General features: G+C 40.2%; 1 protein-coding gene across 1 annotated transcript in view; it reads left to right on the top strand.

The window, feature by feature from the left end:
* PAPPA2 (pappalysin 2) overlaps window positions 1–17,271 on the top strand; it is a 181,008-nt gene that overhangs the window by 66,172 nt on the left and 97,565 nt on the right. The window contains exons 5-7 of the mRNA XM_087726787.1: window positions 2,071–2,263; window positions 12,887–13,008; window positions 16,453–16,942. Of these exons, the coding sequence (XP_087582913.1) occupies window positions 2,071–2,263; window positions 12,887–13,008; window positions 16,453–16,942 (805 nt within the window). The remainder of the gene's footprint in view (window positions 1–2,070; window positions 2,264–12,886; window positions 13,009–16,452; window positions 16,943–17,271) is intronic.

The following is a 17,271-nucleotide window of genomic DNA, read 5'->3' on the forward strand; positions in this document are numbered from 1 at the left end:
GCTAAGAAGTCTGCCTAGTATGTAATATAGCCCAGGTTCAAATCCCAGTAAGGGTATGGCTAGCTGATGAGAGCTAAATAGCTTGAAATAGATCTATACTAGTCTCCCTTTATTTATTTATCAGCACAAATATAAACACACACACACACCACACACACACACACACACACACACACACACACACACACACACACACACACACACACACACACACACACACACACACACACATATATATATATATATATATATATATATATATATATATATATATATATATATATATATATATATATACTTAAAGTCACAACCCCTGGTATGCCCAAGTGTGGGAGGAAGGTCACACTTCCACTCTCTGTCATTAGGCTCGTCACAAGAGTCCATCCAGACAGAAACCCAATATTTTTACTGTTGCCTTTGTTATATTTGTGTTTTTATTTGTGCTGATAAATAGGTTCGAATCCCAGTAAGGATATGGCTAGCTGATGAGAGCTAAATAGCTTGAAATAGATCTATACTAGTCTTCCTTTATTTATTTATCAGCACAAATAAAAACATATATATATATATATATATATATATATATATATATATATGGCTGCTTTTGAATCTTGACTGTGTTTTCTGTATTACTAAAACAGGAAAGGCATCCTGTTGGTAACATCCTAACATTGATTAAAAAAAAACCTCAGCATTATGTAGAAGATTGAAGATAGTAATAGTGCTCTGTGATGTCATGCTGGCCACATGACTGTGGAAATGACTTTGGACTCACTGACGCAATGGCCTTGAAATGGAGATGAGCAATGCCCCCTATAGTCAACAACAACTAACTGAGTAAAATCCACAGGGAATCCTTTATTTGAAGATTGAGTTCTGAAAGAGGCTGGAATATTGTCATTAGGTGCAGTGTTAGCACAGGCCCCAAGAGACTATATTTTATTGAATCCTGTGTCAGTATTCTATATTTCATTCTCTCCCCCCCCTCTTTTTACGCTTGGACATTCAGTTATATTACATTAGAGATAATTACCCCTCTTCCATTTCCTTCAGTTTGGGGTCATCTTGACAAGGCAGCCTGTTGGGTTTCAGAGTGGGGTCTATTGACAGTGTTTGAGTACTGCATTTCCTCTGTTCAGAGCTTCGGAGGTCACTCATTCATTATTTCTGAAAATGTATGCATTATTTATGCTTTACGTTTTCTTTCTCCCTAGGCCTCACTGTTGTGTTCAGTAGCAAGGAAGGCAACACTATTGATCCCTTACCAGAGGATATACGATTAAATACTACAGATGGAGTGCCATCTTTTGGCAAATGGAAGGAATAACATGAGCAGGCAGAATTTTAGAAGCATCTGTGTTAGGCAGAATGTAAATACTCTAAAAAATGTGCAGGAGAATTTTGGGGATGATGAAAATATCTAAATAAGCCAATGACCTAGAAAGAGTTGAGAAGACAGATATTCAAACGGATGAAAGGTTTTTTTTAAATGTTCCAAGACCAAGAAGCAATGTACATAACATGCACTTTGATCTAGTTTTAGAAAAAGGATAAAAAAAATTCAATAAATATGATAATACTGGGCAAAAAGGATATTACAGGATCTAATTTTATTCCAGGCTTTCAAAATAAGATGTCTTCTCTGGCCGTGAAAGGGATTTACTTAGATTTCTTGCCCTAACTCCTTATCTGGATCCAGTTTATTTATTTATTTTATTTATTTGTCTTGCATGCCGCCCACTCCCGGAGGACTCCGGGCGGCTCACAAAAGACAAGGGAAAGGGGGAAACTAGACAAAGACAACATATTAAAAACAAAGCCAACATTCACAATTTCCGTGGAGGAAGATGTTTCTCAGACCCCCCCGGCCTGCTGGAACAGCCAGGACTTGGTGGCTTTGCGGAAGACCGGGAGGGTAGTAAGGGTCCGGATCTCGACAGGGAGCTCGTTCCAGAGGGCCGGAGCTGCAACAGAGAAGGCTCTCCCCCGGGGAGTCGCCAGCCGACATTGGCTGGCAGATGGAATCCGCCAGCCAAATTGTTTAGTAAGCTGCTTTTCTTACTTCCACAGATGACAATTGCACGGACAGTTTTACTCCAAATCAAGTGGCACGAATGCATTGCTATCTGGATCTAGTGTACCAGCAGTGGACTCAGAGCAGAAAACCCACTCCTGTCCCTTTGCCGCCGATGGTGGTTGGTCAGAGTCAGGATATGCTCACCATACACTGGCTACCTCCCATTAGTGGAATGCTTTATGAAAGGTAAGTGAGTAGTGGTAGGTGAAGGAAAAGTAGGAACCTTAGAAAACCACACACACACACACACACACACACACAAACACAAACACACTGTTTTTGCCCCTGCCCAGTTATCTGACATGGTGCCATCTGCTGAGGGAAGGCAGGCATCCATCAGTATCTCTCCCATCCATGACTTGGGAAGAAAGCCCATCCTGGTGGTGCTGGCTAGGGGGAGATGTGGCCCAAGCCCCTTTCTGCTGGATGGATGGATTTCTTCATGTTGCTGGGGGATTGGATCCGTCTGCGGCAGGGGTGGGTTTCTCGCCCCGTTCCAACCGGTTTGGTTGGAACGGGGCCGGCGGCGTCCTCGTGCACGTGCGTGGTGCACGCATGCGTACTAGCGTCTGTGCGACGCTCCAGCTGCTCCTGGAGGATCGCGCAGGCGCTGTATGCGTCCTGCGCATGCGTAGAAGCGCAGAACTCGTCAAAACCGGGTAAGGACCGTGGGCGGGCGGGCGTGCCCTTCGCCGTTCCCGGAAGTTACTTACTTCCGGGTTCGCCGACCAACCGGTTCGCAGGGACCACCCCTAGTCTGCGGCCCAGCTGCAGGATAATGGGTCAATTCACTTGTCGCTGTGTGGAAGGAGTACAGATCTCCACTCCGGTGTGTTGCAAAGCCTCTGCTAGGGAAGGAGTATGTGGGCTGATCCAGGGCCCAACTAGGTGGTCCTGAGCTAAAGCAAGGGTTGATTTCACTCATGTTCGGCTGCGTAAGTTGGTCTGGGAGGCTCCAATCATCTGGTCGGCTAGCGGGTGGTTGCTTTGGTCTTCTCCAGCCATGTGTTGAAACAGCCCTTTCAACTCCCTCTGGCCCCAAACAGCATTTCTCCAGATGCCATAAATCTCCAGATGTCCTCCTCTGCAGTCTCCCCCTTCCAGCTTTGGAATGTTTGCAGATTGTCTCAGCACAGAGAAGCGATCCGTTATCTGCTACAATTCCCATGGGCTCTATCTCCATCTTCGCTGATATTTTATGCTGTCCCGGTGTCGGTGTTGAGAGTCAGCACCCCGCCCAGCACCCCAACTGCAGGGGTAGCTGGTGAAGTATTTTAAGGGAGATTCGGGTTAATGTCAGGGTTCCAAATAGCATCCAAAATTAAATCAGAGTACAAAGCAAAGTATTGCTCAAAGTTCGAATTCACTAAGAGTGTCATGTTGGCACATCTGTGGAAACCCGAATCTGAAAGCTTCCTGGTTTTCCCCACCCAGTTGAAAGTTCAAGATCTTGCCCCCACACCCACAAGTCCATCACATGGCCCAATCTTCCACTGCCATGCTGAGAGTTTCCACCCATCCAGTTCCGGTCAGGTGCAGAGGTACCAAGACAAAGGATGACCTTGGCAATCTAAAGGGAGTTTTATTTTGGTTACATCGCATCGTACTCCTTACTCTTTCCCCATTATAGAAACAGCATAGTAGATAGAAGTGTGGCAGGCCAAATATCCCAAAAGAGGCTGCAGGCCTGACACAACCCTCATAGAAATTTTTTTTATATGAGTTCAATTATAAATGTCGGTACTTATATCTCTCCCATGTTGTTTAAAATTAAACTGCCTATCATCCCCTTTTTTGCACAATTTATAACTTTAAGGATGCCTGCTATTATCCAGGGGTTTTGGATTGCAACTAAACTTGATGTGAGATGAGCTGAATTCCAAAACAACTGGAAGGCCCATCCTTGACTTAGACTGAAGAAGTCCAGTTTGGTTTTTCTTTCTCTGAATGGATCCAATAATTTTAATCGAGAGTCCTAATTGTTGGGTCAAATGTAACAATCTATTAATCTGATGTGGCATGAAATTCGGACCCTTCCCACTCTCTCGGCCTTCCGAAAGTCTGTTAAGACCTGGCTGTTCCGGCAGGCCTGGGGCTCCTAATCTTGATTGACCTTCAGCCCCACTAAGATCGAGTGCATGTTGTTGTCTTTTTTAATTCGTTCTGTCTTATATTTTAAATTTTTAATATCTTCCTTTTTTAAACTGTTTTTATGTAAGCCGCCTGGAGTCCTCCGGGATTGGGCGGCATACAAATCCGGTTCCACCACAAAACCGCGCTCGACTGAACCGCGTCCGACTAAACCGCATAGCTGACGTCATCAACAGGGCGACAACAGCGCAGAGACAGAAGCACGCTGTAAACCCTAAACCTAAAATTAACCCCTAAACTTAAACCTAACCCCCCTAAACCTAATCCTAAACCTAACCCTAACCCTTAACCTAACCCTTAACCTAACCCTAAACCTAACCCTTAACCTAACCCTAAACCTAATCCTAACCCTTAACCTAACCCTAAACCTAAACCTAATCCTAACCCTTAACCTAACCCTAAACCTAAACCTAACCCTTAACCTAACCCTAAACCTAACCCTAAAGCTAACCCTAAACCTAACCCTTACCTTAAGTTGAATCGGCTTGCTTTCAAAGCACTATTTAAAGCGCCCTTCTTTCTCCGCGCTGGCTGTTGTCGCCCTGTTGATGACGTCAGCGACGCGGTTTAATCAGGCGTGGCTTAGTCGAGCGCGGTTTTGACGGGTCACGTACAAATCCATTAAAATTGAAATTGAACCATATCAGGACAACAATTGTGGAGGAAAGGTATTTTTCTTGGAACTTCATAAAATGTCTCTGTGTGTGGGGGAATGAATCTTTATTACTCCAGATGCCAACTGTTCTCCCCTGTTCCACAATGATAAGGATTACATTAACAAAAGGCTTTGCTACCCACTGCACAGTTAACCAAACCACTATGGTTTGAAACTCAGCACAGTGAATTATATAGTGAACGAATAATAAGCCGTACTTTGCAATAATCCATATTGCAGAAATTTCTCCAATGTCTTTTACATTCACTTTTGAACTGCTGAATTGCTGAAGTATGAGTTAATTGTGAATTCCCTGCCATGTTCTCTTTCCTTTAGTTATCTATCCAACTATTTTTCCTCCCCCATTTCTCATGGCCTCTATGACATGGATTGTGGTGATAGGAAAAAAGAAAATTTAAACAGGAATTGAGGTGTTTCAACTGTTCTTCCAGGGAAAGTTCTTCTCCACCAACTAGAAGGGTTAGCTGAAGGTGATCCCTGTGCTTCAAGATGTTGAGAAATCCTGTTGGTACATTATTAGGATTAACAACTGCATTTTATTATGCATGAGAGCAAGCAAATAGTTTCTTGTACACCGTCCCAGAACATTTGACATAAAATGAAGCTGAAAATCTAAAATAGTGGTACTTACATGGTCCATGGAAATCCAGATGTTGCTGCTGTCGCCACTGAGCCCTTCTGGGCCAATTTCTTTCTTCCTAATTCTCCTAGTAATATATTCCCAAAGCCTCTTTATATTTGACTATTATTGAGATTTAATGCTTCACTATCATTCACGTTACAGCATCTCTCTTCTGGTGCTGCGATGAGAATCGTAGAATTATTCACTTTCTCTTTTTTTAAAAAAAAATAAATCAAAGTTATGAGTTAGATTTAACTTTGCTTAAACTTAAAAGCAAGCTGCTTCAAATCACCGTTTATCTTTGGATGTAATAGTGAACTGGGAGTTTATTCAGATTGAAAATGTTCCCCTTTAAATTAAGAAGGGGCAATGTTTTAGTGTTTCCTGCTGTATTAGAGGTGGAATTAGTACCGTGCCATTGTTTTTCAGAAGTTACAGCAATCTCTGTTGTGGGGGGGGGGGGAAATACACCTTAAAACCAATTTTTCTAGTCTCGGTGTTTTTTTTATGAATTTTTAATTCCTAGAATGTTTAGCTGGCTTGACCTAAGGCCATGAGAATTGCACTTCAAGATATTTGGAGCGGACCAGGTCAAGAATCTTGGAAGAGGCAAGAATCTTGACCCAGTAATACCCCAGCAGACTGATTTTGTCAACATTGTTTTGACCGTGATTTGCAGTGTTCCTTCTGTCATCCCCTTTCATCACTGTGCGCACGTAGTCCTTTCAATGGGAAGTTGTTTACATGAACATGTGTACCTTGGGAAAGCTGCATTGGCCTTCTACTGAGGAATTTAAGGAGGCAAAGAAGGTGATGAAGATGATTTGGCAATTTCTCCCAGCTGTTTGCCAGTTGGCAAAATCTTTCCTGGACTTTACATATGAGGGGAGTTAGGGGAACAGACACTTATTTATACAGCTGTTATTCCAAAAGTGAATGGATTTTGATCTTTCTGCAGTAATAGACAGGAGACATAGAGCTATGCTGGAGATGTATATATAACTGCAGGTATGAATTCAGAATTTAGAAATAAGCAGGACGAACATGATACACCACTGCCATCCTTCAGCCAGAAAGCTGACACTGAACTGAATGTGCATGGACTTCTTTGATTGGATGCTTTTTGGTGCTTTTATTTTGGGGGTGCAGTTTTAGATTCGCCCTCAAAGGCAAATATTTTGGCAATTGTTAAATCCCTACTTATATAAAAGTAGGAAGATGAAAGTAGGGTTGACTCAGCCTTCCATCCTTCCGAGGTGGGTAAAATGAGGACCCAGATTGTTGGGGGCAATATGCTGACTCTCTGTAAACCGCTTAGAGAGGCCTGAAAGGCCTATGAAGCGGTATATAAGTCTACTGCTATTGCTATTGCTATTGAATGATTGGAGGTCATCAATAGGCCTTGGAATGTGTGCAGTGGTGGGTTTCAAAAATTGTTTGAACCTACTCTGTGGGTGTGGCCTCCTTTGTGGGAGTGGCTTTCTGCCCATGTGACCGGATGGGAGTGGCTTGCCACCCATGTGACCGGATATGAAGATGCCGATGACACTTGTCAGAACCACCTTAAATTACATCACACACAGCACTGGCATGCATAAGAATATGATGTAAACTTGTTTTTTAAAAGGCATATTTGGTTTGCGTTAAAACAACTTCAACACACGCAATGTTCTGATTGCACCACAAACGCAGTAGACATCCTTACCTTTCACAGAGGCACTGAGTTTTATAAATATGAGCATGATAGTGTAGAATAATCATATCCAAGGACCAGTGGTGGGTTTCAAAAAATTTTGGAACCTCTTCTGTAGGTGTGGCCTGCTTTCCGGGTCCACTGGTGGAACCTCTTCTAACCGGTTTGGTAGATTTGACGAACCGGTTCTACTGAATAGGTGCGAACTGGTAGGAACCCATCTCTGGCTGTGTGGTATATAAAGAACATTTACCCCCAGTAGTTGAAAGCTTCATGCAAACAAGGTGTATCTTGCTGTTAATGCTGAGTGAAGCAGCTTTTCATAGAACCATAGAGCCACAACAGCATAGGGATGATGGTAATTCTATAGAGATCATCTAATCTGTCCTTTGCTCAGTCTTGGATCTGGTAGTACATCTGTGCCGAATAACAATCTAGGCCATGTTTGAATATTTCTAGTGAAGAAAAATTCCTACATATGGCAGCCTATTCCACTGGGTGACAGCTTATACAGAAATGAAATTCTTCCTGATGTGTAGCCTGATCCCGTATCCTCATATATTTAACCTAGTGGTTCTGGTCCTACCCCCTGGGACAGTAAGTCTCTTTATTCTTTAATATATTGTGAAATCTAGTCCACTGCTTCACCTTTCTGTTTCGGTATTATATGTTATTTCAATACAATGATAGTTATAAAATATATTTAGATAGCAGCATTTTTAATTAATGAGGGGGATGGATAAATAGTAGCTTTTCCAGCCAACAAATTCTTGGTTGGCGGCCTAGCTTTTGTTTTTAGCAGCCATCAAAGTTCTTTGGTTAGCATTTTTTCTTGGGAAAATGGTAATGTTATTTGGATTATGTCCAAGGAAAATGTATATCACAAACTACAGGTAGACAGAGAGCAAAAATGTCTGAACTCCCTTGGCATATTCAGCTTGGCATTTTACTTGCTGGTTTTATTAAATTAGGGAGTATTTCTTCAGAGTTTTGAAAGTTTGAGAGTAGCTGTGTTTGGGTGAAAGAGGAAGATCTCAGGTTGCCTTGATATCCTTTCTTTTTTTCCCCAATATATTTTTATTATTTTTACATTTAAAACAATGCAGTACTGCGAAGTCGGAGTGACTATACATTCACATTATATACAGCTAGTCACAACTATTGACAATTAGCCTACTTAATACATTATCAATCCTTCTGTCCAATCACAATATATACAGTTTGTTCCAGTCTTGTCACCTTGTCTTATACCAGTCATAAAATCTGTTTGAAGTCTGAAAATTTGTTCCAGACTTCAAAATATTCTGATTCCCCTTTATTTTTAAGTTCAAGAGTGAGCCTATCTACTTCCGCACAGGCCAACACTTTTCTGATTATATCTAGCTCTGATGGTGTATTTTCTTTTTTCCAATATTGTGCATAAGTTATGCACGCCACAGTTAGTGCATGAATAATTAAATAAAGTGTATCTTTCTTAAACCCCTCTGGTATTATACCTAGGAGAAAAAATTCCGGTTTAAACAAGATTTGGTCTCCCACCATTTGTTCTAACCATGATTGAATCATTTTCCAATAATTTTTTTGCCTCATTGCACGTCCACCACATATGATTAAAAAGTGCCTGGTGTTTTTTTCCCCGCTTCCAACAATTTGGGGCCAGATTTTTAAACATTTTGGAGAGCTGTGCTGGAGGGAGATGCCATCTGTAGAACATCTTATGAAGGTTTTCTTTATACGCCGTAGCCATTGTTAGTTTCTGATTAAGTATCCAAAGTTTTTCCCACTTAGCCAATTCCACATTGTAACCGAAATTTTTTGCCCAGGCAACCATAGTTTCTTTGACATGATTTCCTTTCTTATTGAACTGAGATAACATGCAGCAGGTGGCAGCAGAACAAGAGAAACAGGATCCCTTCTATAAAAAACCAAAAACAAAATTTCAATCTTTTTGCTATGCCACACTTGCTACATATATTCCTGCATGCTATCTCTTTGGGGTAAACAAAATTATGCAGAGCAAGAGTAAGGGCCAAGTAATTTAAAGGCACAGAGTAAGGATAAGGAAAAGAAAAAATAGTGAATACTAGTTTAAACCAATACCATCGCTATTAACACCTTTCCATATGTAAATCTTTTTTTAATCTCTTTGTAAATCAACATCGCTTCTACAAATTCCGCGTAGCACTTAAAATATCACGTTTTCTTTTTTTTAAAGTTTTTTATTTTTCCATTTTCATAACATATAATCACATGTATACTATTACATAGCCAACATCATTATTGTATTATTAAATGTTTACATCAATTCACCTTACCATCAACTCCCAAAAACAATTATTGGCTCTTCTGCTCTCCATACACCATATTTGTACCTTATCCATTGCTTTCTTCTCCCACTCTCCTGACCCTCCCTACCTCCTTTCTTCCCTCTGTCATCCTTCTCTTTTCTACTTCCCTTCCTCTCTCCTCCTCTCTCCCCTTTCCACTCCTCCTTTCTCTCCTCCTCTCCCCCCACCCTCTCTCCTATCCCTCTCTTCTTCTCTTACCTCTCTCCTCTACTTCACACTCTTCATCTCATTTACTTGGTGTATTTCAGCTTCTGAGTGAGCTCCATTTTATGTTGATGTTATTTATAATTCTTTTTCAATATACATATTTAATTTTAACATATATCTTCCTCCTTTTTTTAAAAAAAAAAGAGAACCAAAAAGTATACATATATAGTCATTGTCCTTTTAACACCCCACCCCCCAGCCTATTTTTGGCCGAGATGTAGACCTGGTTACAATTCCCAGCAATTCTCATCATTATATTTATATAATTATACATCCTTACACGCCCCCAATTTGTGATTCTGTCTTTAAATCTCAATAGTTTCCCATTCTAAGTATATTTCATGTTCCCTCTCCATTTTTCCATATCTTGGATTAGATTATCCTTAATTGTCTATAAATGGCAATCCTTACTGTTCAATGTTCATTACAATTCCCTTAATCTACTATATAGAATAGCAAGCAGTACACATCTCACTTTGTTCATAATCTTAAAAGTTCTATATATGTCCATGTTTCGTATATTTTAACCCATACTTAATTGTCCTTCTATTGTCATATTCAATCAATTAGCAACTCATTTTAGTTATCATGTAAAAAAGTGAATCACAAACCTCTGGTTTACAATCTCCCCATATCTGTTTCATATTTGTCCATATTCTATATATTTTAACCTTTATTTAATTATCTTTCCATTATCATATTCAATCAGTTAACAACTCCATTTTATTGTCATATTTAGGAATAAACCCCTTATTTTAGATTTATATTTTCCCATATAACAATTTCTAGTTGTCTGACTTTTTCCTAGTAAGTCTTTTGTCCCACTTCTCTGTTCCTGCCTTTTCCCTTTTCTTTGTTTTGACACGTCCACCCTCTTCAATTTTCCTCACTCCACCGACAAAAAGATCTTTTATATTTCCCTTTGTTGGAGCGTAACCTCCTACTTCAATTTTCCTTACACCACTGTCAACCTCCGAAACATTTTTTGTCTGCTTTTTATTCCCTTTTGTTGGGACACATTCCCCCTTTACCATTTTCCCTATACCACTGCCAAGCCCAATGGAGTTTTTTGTCTGCTTTTTATTTCCCACCATTTCTATCCCTTCATTATCTTTCCCCCATTCTTCTTTCCCTTCTTCTTTAAATACTCATTTCTCTGGGTTCAGAATTCTATTTAGGCTTGATTTTAATGATTTATGCATATTTTTTTTATATAATTTCATGTAGTTCTTCAAATTCCCAGCTTTCCATGATGTCCAGTTCCAAAATTGCAGTTAGTTATACAGATCTTATTTCAAGGTTCTGGTCCACCCTAAATTTAGCTAATTCAATTAATGTAAAAATGGAAGAAGAGCTGGATCTATCTTTTGCAGAAAAAAGAAGAAGAAAAACTTCGTAGTTTCCCAGTTCTTGATTTTGTTATTGTTTTTTTCCTTGCTACCTTCTAGCCCCGGTTGCTTATAGCTGCTAAAATATATTAATTGGAATAAACTTGCGAACAGCCAGACTCGGGTATGTTTCTCTTCGCCTCCAGCTTTTCCAAATTCTCATTTATGGCAGTTGGTTAATTAAAACTTCCCACACAGTCAAGATTAGGTTATCAGTTATCAGTGAGAAGATAGTGTTTTTTTCTTGATTTTTCTCCCTTGTTGCATTTCCTCTCTCATTAATTGGAGTTGCTTAAGATATATTAGTTGGAAGAAGTTCAGACAAAGTAAATCCCTCGGAATGTTTGTTTTCTATTTCAAATCCAAAACCAAATTTAGAGTTTGTATTTGAGTGGGTTTGTCACTTCTCTGCTTTCTTCTCTTCTGTCCGAATTGTTTCAAACAAATAGCTTTTTGAGGGGGCGGGGGACTAGTGTTTCATCTTCCCTTTCTTTCTTTCCTTTTGCCAAAATCCAGATCTGTCTATTAATATTGTTTGTACTCTCAAGATTCTTTGCCTTTTCCAAGTTTTGATTTATGACTGTGGGTGAAACTAATCTTCTTATCGGTCTTTGATCTCGTCTCCTGCACGCTCCTGTTCAGTAGTTTTGGCTGGAAGCCAGCTTCTACTGCAGCCATGTTGCCATGCTGCCACCCCTACTCCAATTCAGAGGGCAAATCTCTGACCTGCGAGGGACCTATTGCCTCCCTCTGGGTCTGATGAGATGCTGGCCCTTCTTCATCCCACCCTTACAGGGGTTCTGATCCAAAAAGGATCTTTGAATAGGTTTGTCAGACAGGGTTCATGTGAGGCTCTTGAAAGCTCACACCCTCCACATCTGTTCAGCTGGAGAACTTCCGGTCGAATCCAAAAGATCACACTTTCTTGTCTACTTATTACTCAACTATTCAGTAAGCATTCCATTTAATTTTACTCATCCTTTTTTCATGTATCTCTTTTATCACATTCAACAATCAGTTTTCACTTTCACATTCATACAAAACTCTTGCCAGTTTGTTTTATTATATGATTCCTTTAAACCCCCAGAATTTAAAATAAACTTTTATTTTCACACTTGTGCATTTTATAGTGACTATTGAAGACTTAGAGAGACCACACTGCTCTCTCTTCGTGGCACGACATAACCGCGAATGTCAAAAGTGTGCCGACAACACCGCGGTGCTAAAACCGCTATGTCAAAAGCGCGCCGACAACAGCGCGCCGACAGAAGCACGATTTAACTTAAGGTAAGGTTTAGGGTTAGGTTTAGGGTTAGGTTTAGGGTTAGGTTTAGGGTTAGGTTTAGGGTTAGGTTTAGGGTTAGGTTTAGGGTAGGTTTAGCGTTAGGTTTAGGGTTAGGTTTAGGGTTATTTTTAGGGTTATGTTACAGCGCGCTTCTGTTGGAGCGCTGTTGTCGGCGCGCTGTTGTCAGGCGGTTTTGACGGTGCGGTTTTGTCACCGCGCTTTAGTCACACGCGCTTTAGTCTACCGCGGTTTTGTGGTGGAACCCTCTCACTTAACGTCTCTTTATTCTTGATAAGTATACATTTACAGTTATCTTTTTATTTTTATGCACATGATGCCGTTTGTTTGTAGAATTCTGAAAAAAAAATATGTCTGAATGAAAAAGGGAATGAACACATTCATTTCTCTTCCTTCTCTCCATTTCTTTCTCTGTTTTTAGAGAGTCAGGGAACCTCTGTGGAAATTGTGCTGAAGATGGAACTTTCAGCCAGTATGCCCACGAAGCCTCTTCTCCTCTAATCTGTGACTCTTCTGGCTATTGGACTCCAAAGGAGGCAGTAGGTAAAGGTCTCGGATCTTTTTTTTTTCTATGGCAAAGGGATTATCAGATACGACTGGGTAGCCCAGCAGCTGTTGCTGTGTATTCTGTCTGAAAACTCTATTCAGGCCAATAAATAAACGTGAAGAGCTTCAGTGCAGCTGTGCAGTGTCTTTTGAGTGTCTCCAGCTGTTTGAGAAGTGAATTTGGTGGAGGAGATCTAGCGAAGTTCTCTTTTTCTCTTTCTGTTCAGAAACAAAATGAAATAACAAGTACGAATCAGTATAATATCGTGTAAATTAAATATGCTGCTGTATAGCTTTAAAAGAAACAGTGCAAGCTTTCAACTGACTTATTTATTTATTTATTTATTTATTTATTTATTTATTTATTTATTTGACTTATATACCGCTTCATAGGGCTTCCAGCCCTCTCTAAGCGGTTTACAATTTTTTTTAGCAAATTGAGTCAGCAACTTGCCCCCACAGTCTGGGTCCTCATTTCACCCACCTTGGAAGGATGGAAGGCTGAGTCGACCTTGAGCCGGTGAGATTTGAACCGCTGAACTGCAGATCACAATCAGCTAAAGTGGCCTGCAGTACTGCACCCTAACCACTGTGCCACCTCGGCTCCTGACTTAACGTTCTTAGTATAATTTCTCTTTCTGGCCCTAGTCTATAGATGGTTTCAACTGTTATAAAGGTGAGTTGATATGTATGCATTGAGAAAAGGGGGAAGAGAAAAATTATTTGGAAATTTTTGAGAGTACACCCATCACATGTGAATATATAGTTACTTCAGGAGCCTAAAGATAGAGAGAAAAGGTAAGATTATAAAAAAAGAGAAGGGAATCCCATACCACCTAAGTTATTTATGCTACTATATTGACTGTACAGGCAGTCCTTGACTTATTACCACAACTGAGCCGAAAATTTCCATTGCTAAGTGAGGTAATTGTTAACTGAATTGCACCTCATTTTACAACCTTTTTTTTGCCAAGTTGTTCAGCAAATAACTGCAGTTGTTAAGTAGATCATGCCCTCTCTAAGTGAATCTGGCTTCCCCTATTGACTTTGCTTGTTGAAAGTCAACGGAGAAGATTACAACAGCAAGTAATGCACGCGTGTACACACACACACACACACACACACACACACACAAACACACATCCTGTGAGTCATCACACCCAGATACTGATTGTAATTCAGTGTTTGCTATTTTTGTCAGTTATTTGAAAAGTTATAGTCCACTAGGAAAGTGATGTTGCGCAACATTCCTGATTATGTATTGTTTTTTCCCTTTCGGCCTCAGGCATTCTTTGACACTGTATATAGGAGACAATTACAATTATTTATAGGGGGTATCGTGTTTGTCCTAAGTTCAGGGATGCTAGGTGACCCCTATGTTGTGCCCATGAAACTGAGCAGCAAAATATCAGTAGTTAGCAATGCAAGAAGCAAACTCTAAATAAGCATAATGAAGCTTCTACATGCTTAGTTTATTTAATTTGTATGTAAGTACAAAAGGGAAAAAGTTACATGAAATTAGTTATTATTTTGTTGTTGTTGAGTGTGACTTCCAGAAACCTGAAAATTCATTTCTCATATGCATCATTTGTCCTGGACTAAATCTAAGACAAAAGTCTGAAAGATTCATGTCCTTTCACATGGGGAAGAATTTTTACAAATTAAACAGAGATATTTGTTATATCTGAACACCTCTTCAGAAAAAAAAAATCTCTTTTTTTTCCCTGGGGGCTCTTAGCAATTAGAGCCTTGGTGGCACAATGCAGTATTGCAGGCTAATTCTGCCAACTGCAAGGAGTTCGATTCTGACTGGCTCAAGGTTGACTCAACCTTCCATCCTTCTGAGATCAGTAAAATAAGGACCCAGATTGTTTGAGACAATATGCTGACTCTGTAAACCACTTGGAGGACTGTAAAGCACTATGAAGCAGTATATACCGTATTTTTTGGAGTAGAAGATGCACCGGAATATAAGACGCACCAAGGTTTTCAAGAGGCTTTTTTTTTAAAAAAAGTAGGTAGGTAGATAGAGGGATAGAGAGGGAGAGAAAGAGAGAGAAATACAGTAGGTAGGTAAGGAGAGAGAGTAGTTAGATAGGTAGGTAGGTAGGTAGGTAGATAGGTAATGGATAGAGAGAGAGAGAAATACAGAAATACAGTAGGTAGGTAGGGAGAGGGAGAGAGGGTGTAGGTAGGTAGGTAGAACGATAGAGAGAAATAGAAAGAGATAGAGAAATACAGTAGATAGGTAGGGAGAGAGAGAGAGAGAGAGTAGGTAGGTGGGTAGATAAGAGGGATACACAAAGAGAGAAATACAGTAGGTAGGGAGAGGGAGAGAGAAGGTAGGTAGGTAGGTAGGTAGGTAGAGGGATACAGAGAGAAAGAAATACAGTAGGTAGGTAGGGAGAGAGAGAGTAGGTAGGTAGTTAGAGCGATAGAGAGAGAGAAATAGAAAGAGATAGAGAGAAATACAGTAGATAGGTAGGGAGAGAGAGTGAGTAGGTTGGTAGGTAGGTATAAAGGTATAAAGTGATCAAAATTTTGATGTTTGGCAACAGATTCGTATTTATGATGGTGTCAGTGTCCTGGGGTCATGTAATCGCCTTTTGTGACCTTTTGACAAAAAATAAAAATTTTAATCAAGCCCTCCCCCCCTGTCAATGGTGTCCCTCTTTACCAATCTGAAAATCTGGCCACCTTATATTTGATGTATAAGACGTACCCAGATTTTCAGCCTCTTTTTTGAGTAAAAAAGGTACACTCCGAAAAATACAGTAAGTCTAAGTGCTATTGCTATGATTCAGGTTTCTGTTCTACCTTTTTTTTCCAGTAGTGCTAGTTTTTCAAGATTTACTATATGAGAAATTAGAATGCCATTCTCCAGACAAATGTATTTATATGTTGATATCAGAAATAAAATTTGAAGTGGATTTTTTAAAAAATGGCTCATTAAGAGACTGTGACCCTGCTTTTAAAATTCCACTTCACTTTGCATATCTGTCAGTGTCTGCTTTGCTGCTGCTTTGGCTGCCATTGAAATGGGGAGGGAGGGCATGGTATTTGGGAGGGGTTTACTAATTGTGCTGGAGGAAGATTCTGGAGTTCTGCTGCCTGTCGGACTACGCATGCAGAGGAGGTTCCCGCCAAGGCCAACGGCACCGACATTCCATCTTGGTGATGCCTTTCGAAATTATCTCACACCTGACACTTGGAAGAATTATGATTGGACTGTAACTGGGATGCCAAGGGGTGGGGAATGGGTTATTTTATATATCATTCGCTTTCGCGCCTAAATAATCAGTCTTCGCTTTGCTACGCTTCTGATCATTTATAATTAGTGAAAGTACACTTGATTTCTATCAGTGGACTCTCGTGGTTTTCTTTCCTAATTATTCAATGAAGAGGTGCTGACAAACTCTTCCATTCTTCTTGTTTTTCTAGGTCCTCCAGATGTAACTCAACCCTGTGAAACCAGTCTGCAGGCCTGGAGCCCTGAATTTAACCTGTTTAACGTGAGCATGACCACTCCTTGCCTTAAGCCCCTTGGTTGCATTCTGGAGCTCTATTTTCTATATCCTGTGTATTCTGACTCTCTGCTGATATGGACCACAAATTTCTCCGTCAATTCCAAAGTGCTGTCAGACATTGAGATCCTGACAGAGCAGGGGGATTCTGTACACCTTGGACCAATGGACACATTCTGTGACATTCCCCTCACGGTGAAACTGAACCTTACCAAGAAGGTGTCGGGCATAAAGATTTACACCTTTGACGAGAAGATGGAGATAGATGCGGCACAGCTAATCTCCACTCCACACAGTCTCCTTTGTTCAAACTGCAAACCTGTGAAGTACAGAATTCTGCGGGACCCCGCGTTCCAGGATGGATCCCCAGCAATGGTGATGCAGCCAGGAAGAACGTTTATTGACAAGTGAGTGAAAAGATTGGCATTCAGGAATCTAAAGGCTTCTGCAAAAAGCATTCTGGCTCTTTCTCTCTTTCCTTTGCATTCCATTTTATTTATTTCTTTTCATTTTTTTTTTTTTAAAAATAAGACACCAACTCTTTCCCCTTCAGAAAAAAAGGTCAGATTGCATTATGTAGAAAATTGATCATAATTCCAGTGTTCTGTCCAATCAAAGCAGGTGAGTCAATGAGATGATTGATTCATAACATTTGAACTTTAAGATGCATTTAAATTAATGTCAGGGTGTTACAAATATTTGCTTGTAGGGGTTTGAGCTGGAGATATTGTGCCAT

Source organism: Thamnophis sirtalis, unplaced genomic scaffold (assembly GCF_051295495.1).
Source record: "Thamnophis sirtalis isolate CommonGarterSnake01/CBP01778 unplaced genomic scaffold, rThaSir2_p1.2 scaffold_12, whole genome shotgun sequence".
Classification (NCBI taxonomy): Eukaryota; Metazoa; Chordata; class Lepidosauria; order Squamata; family Natricidae; genus Thamnophis; species Thamnophis sirtalis.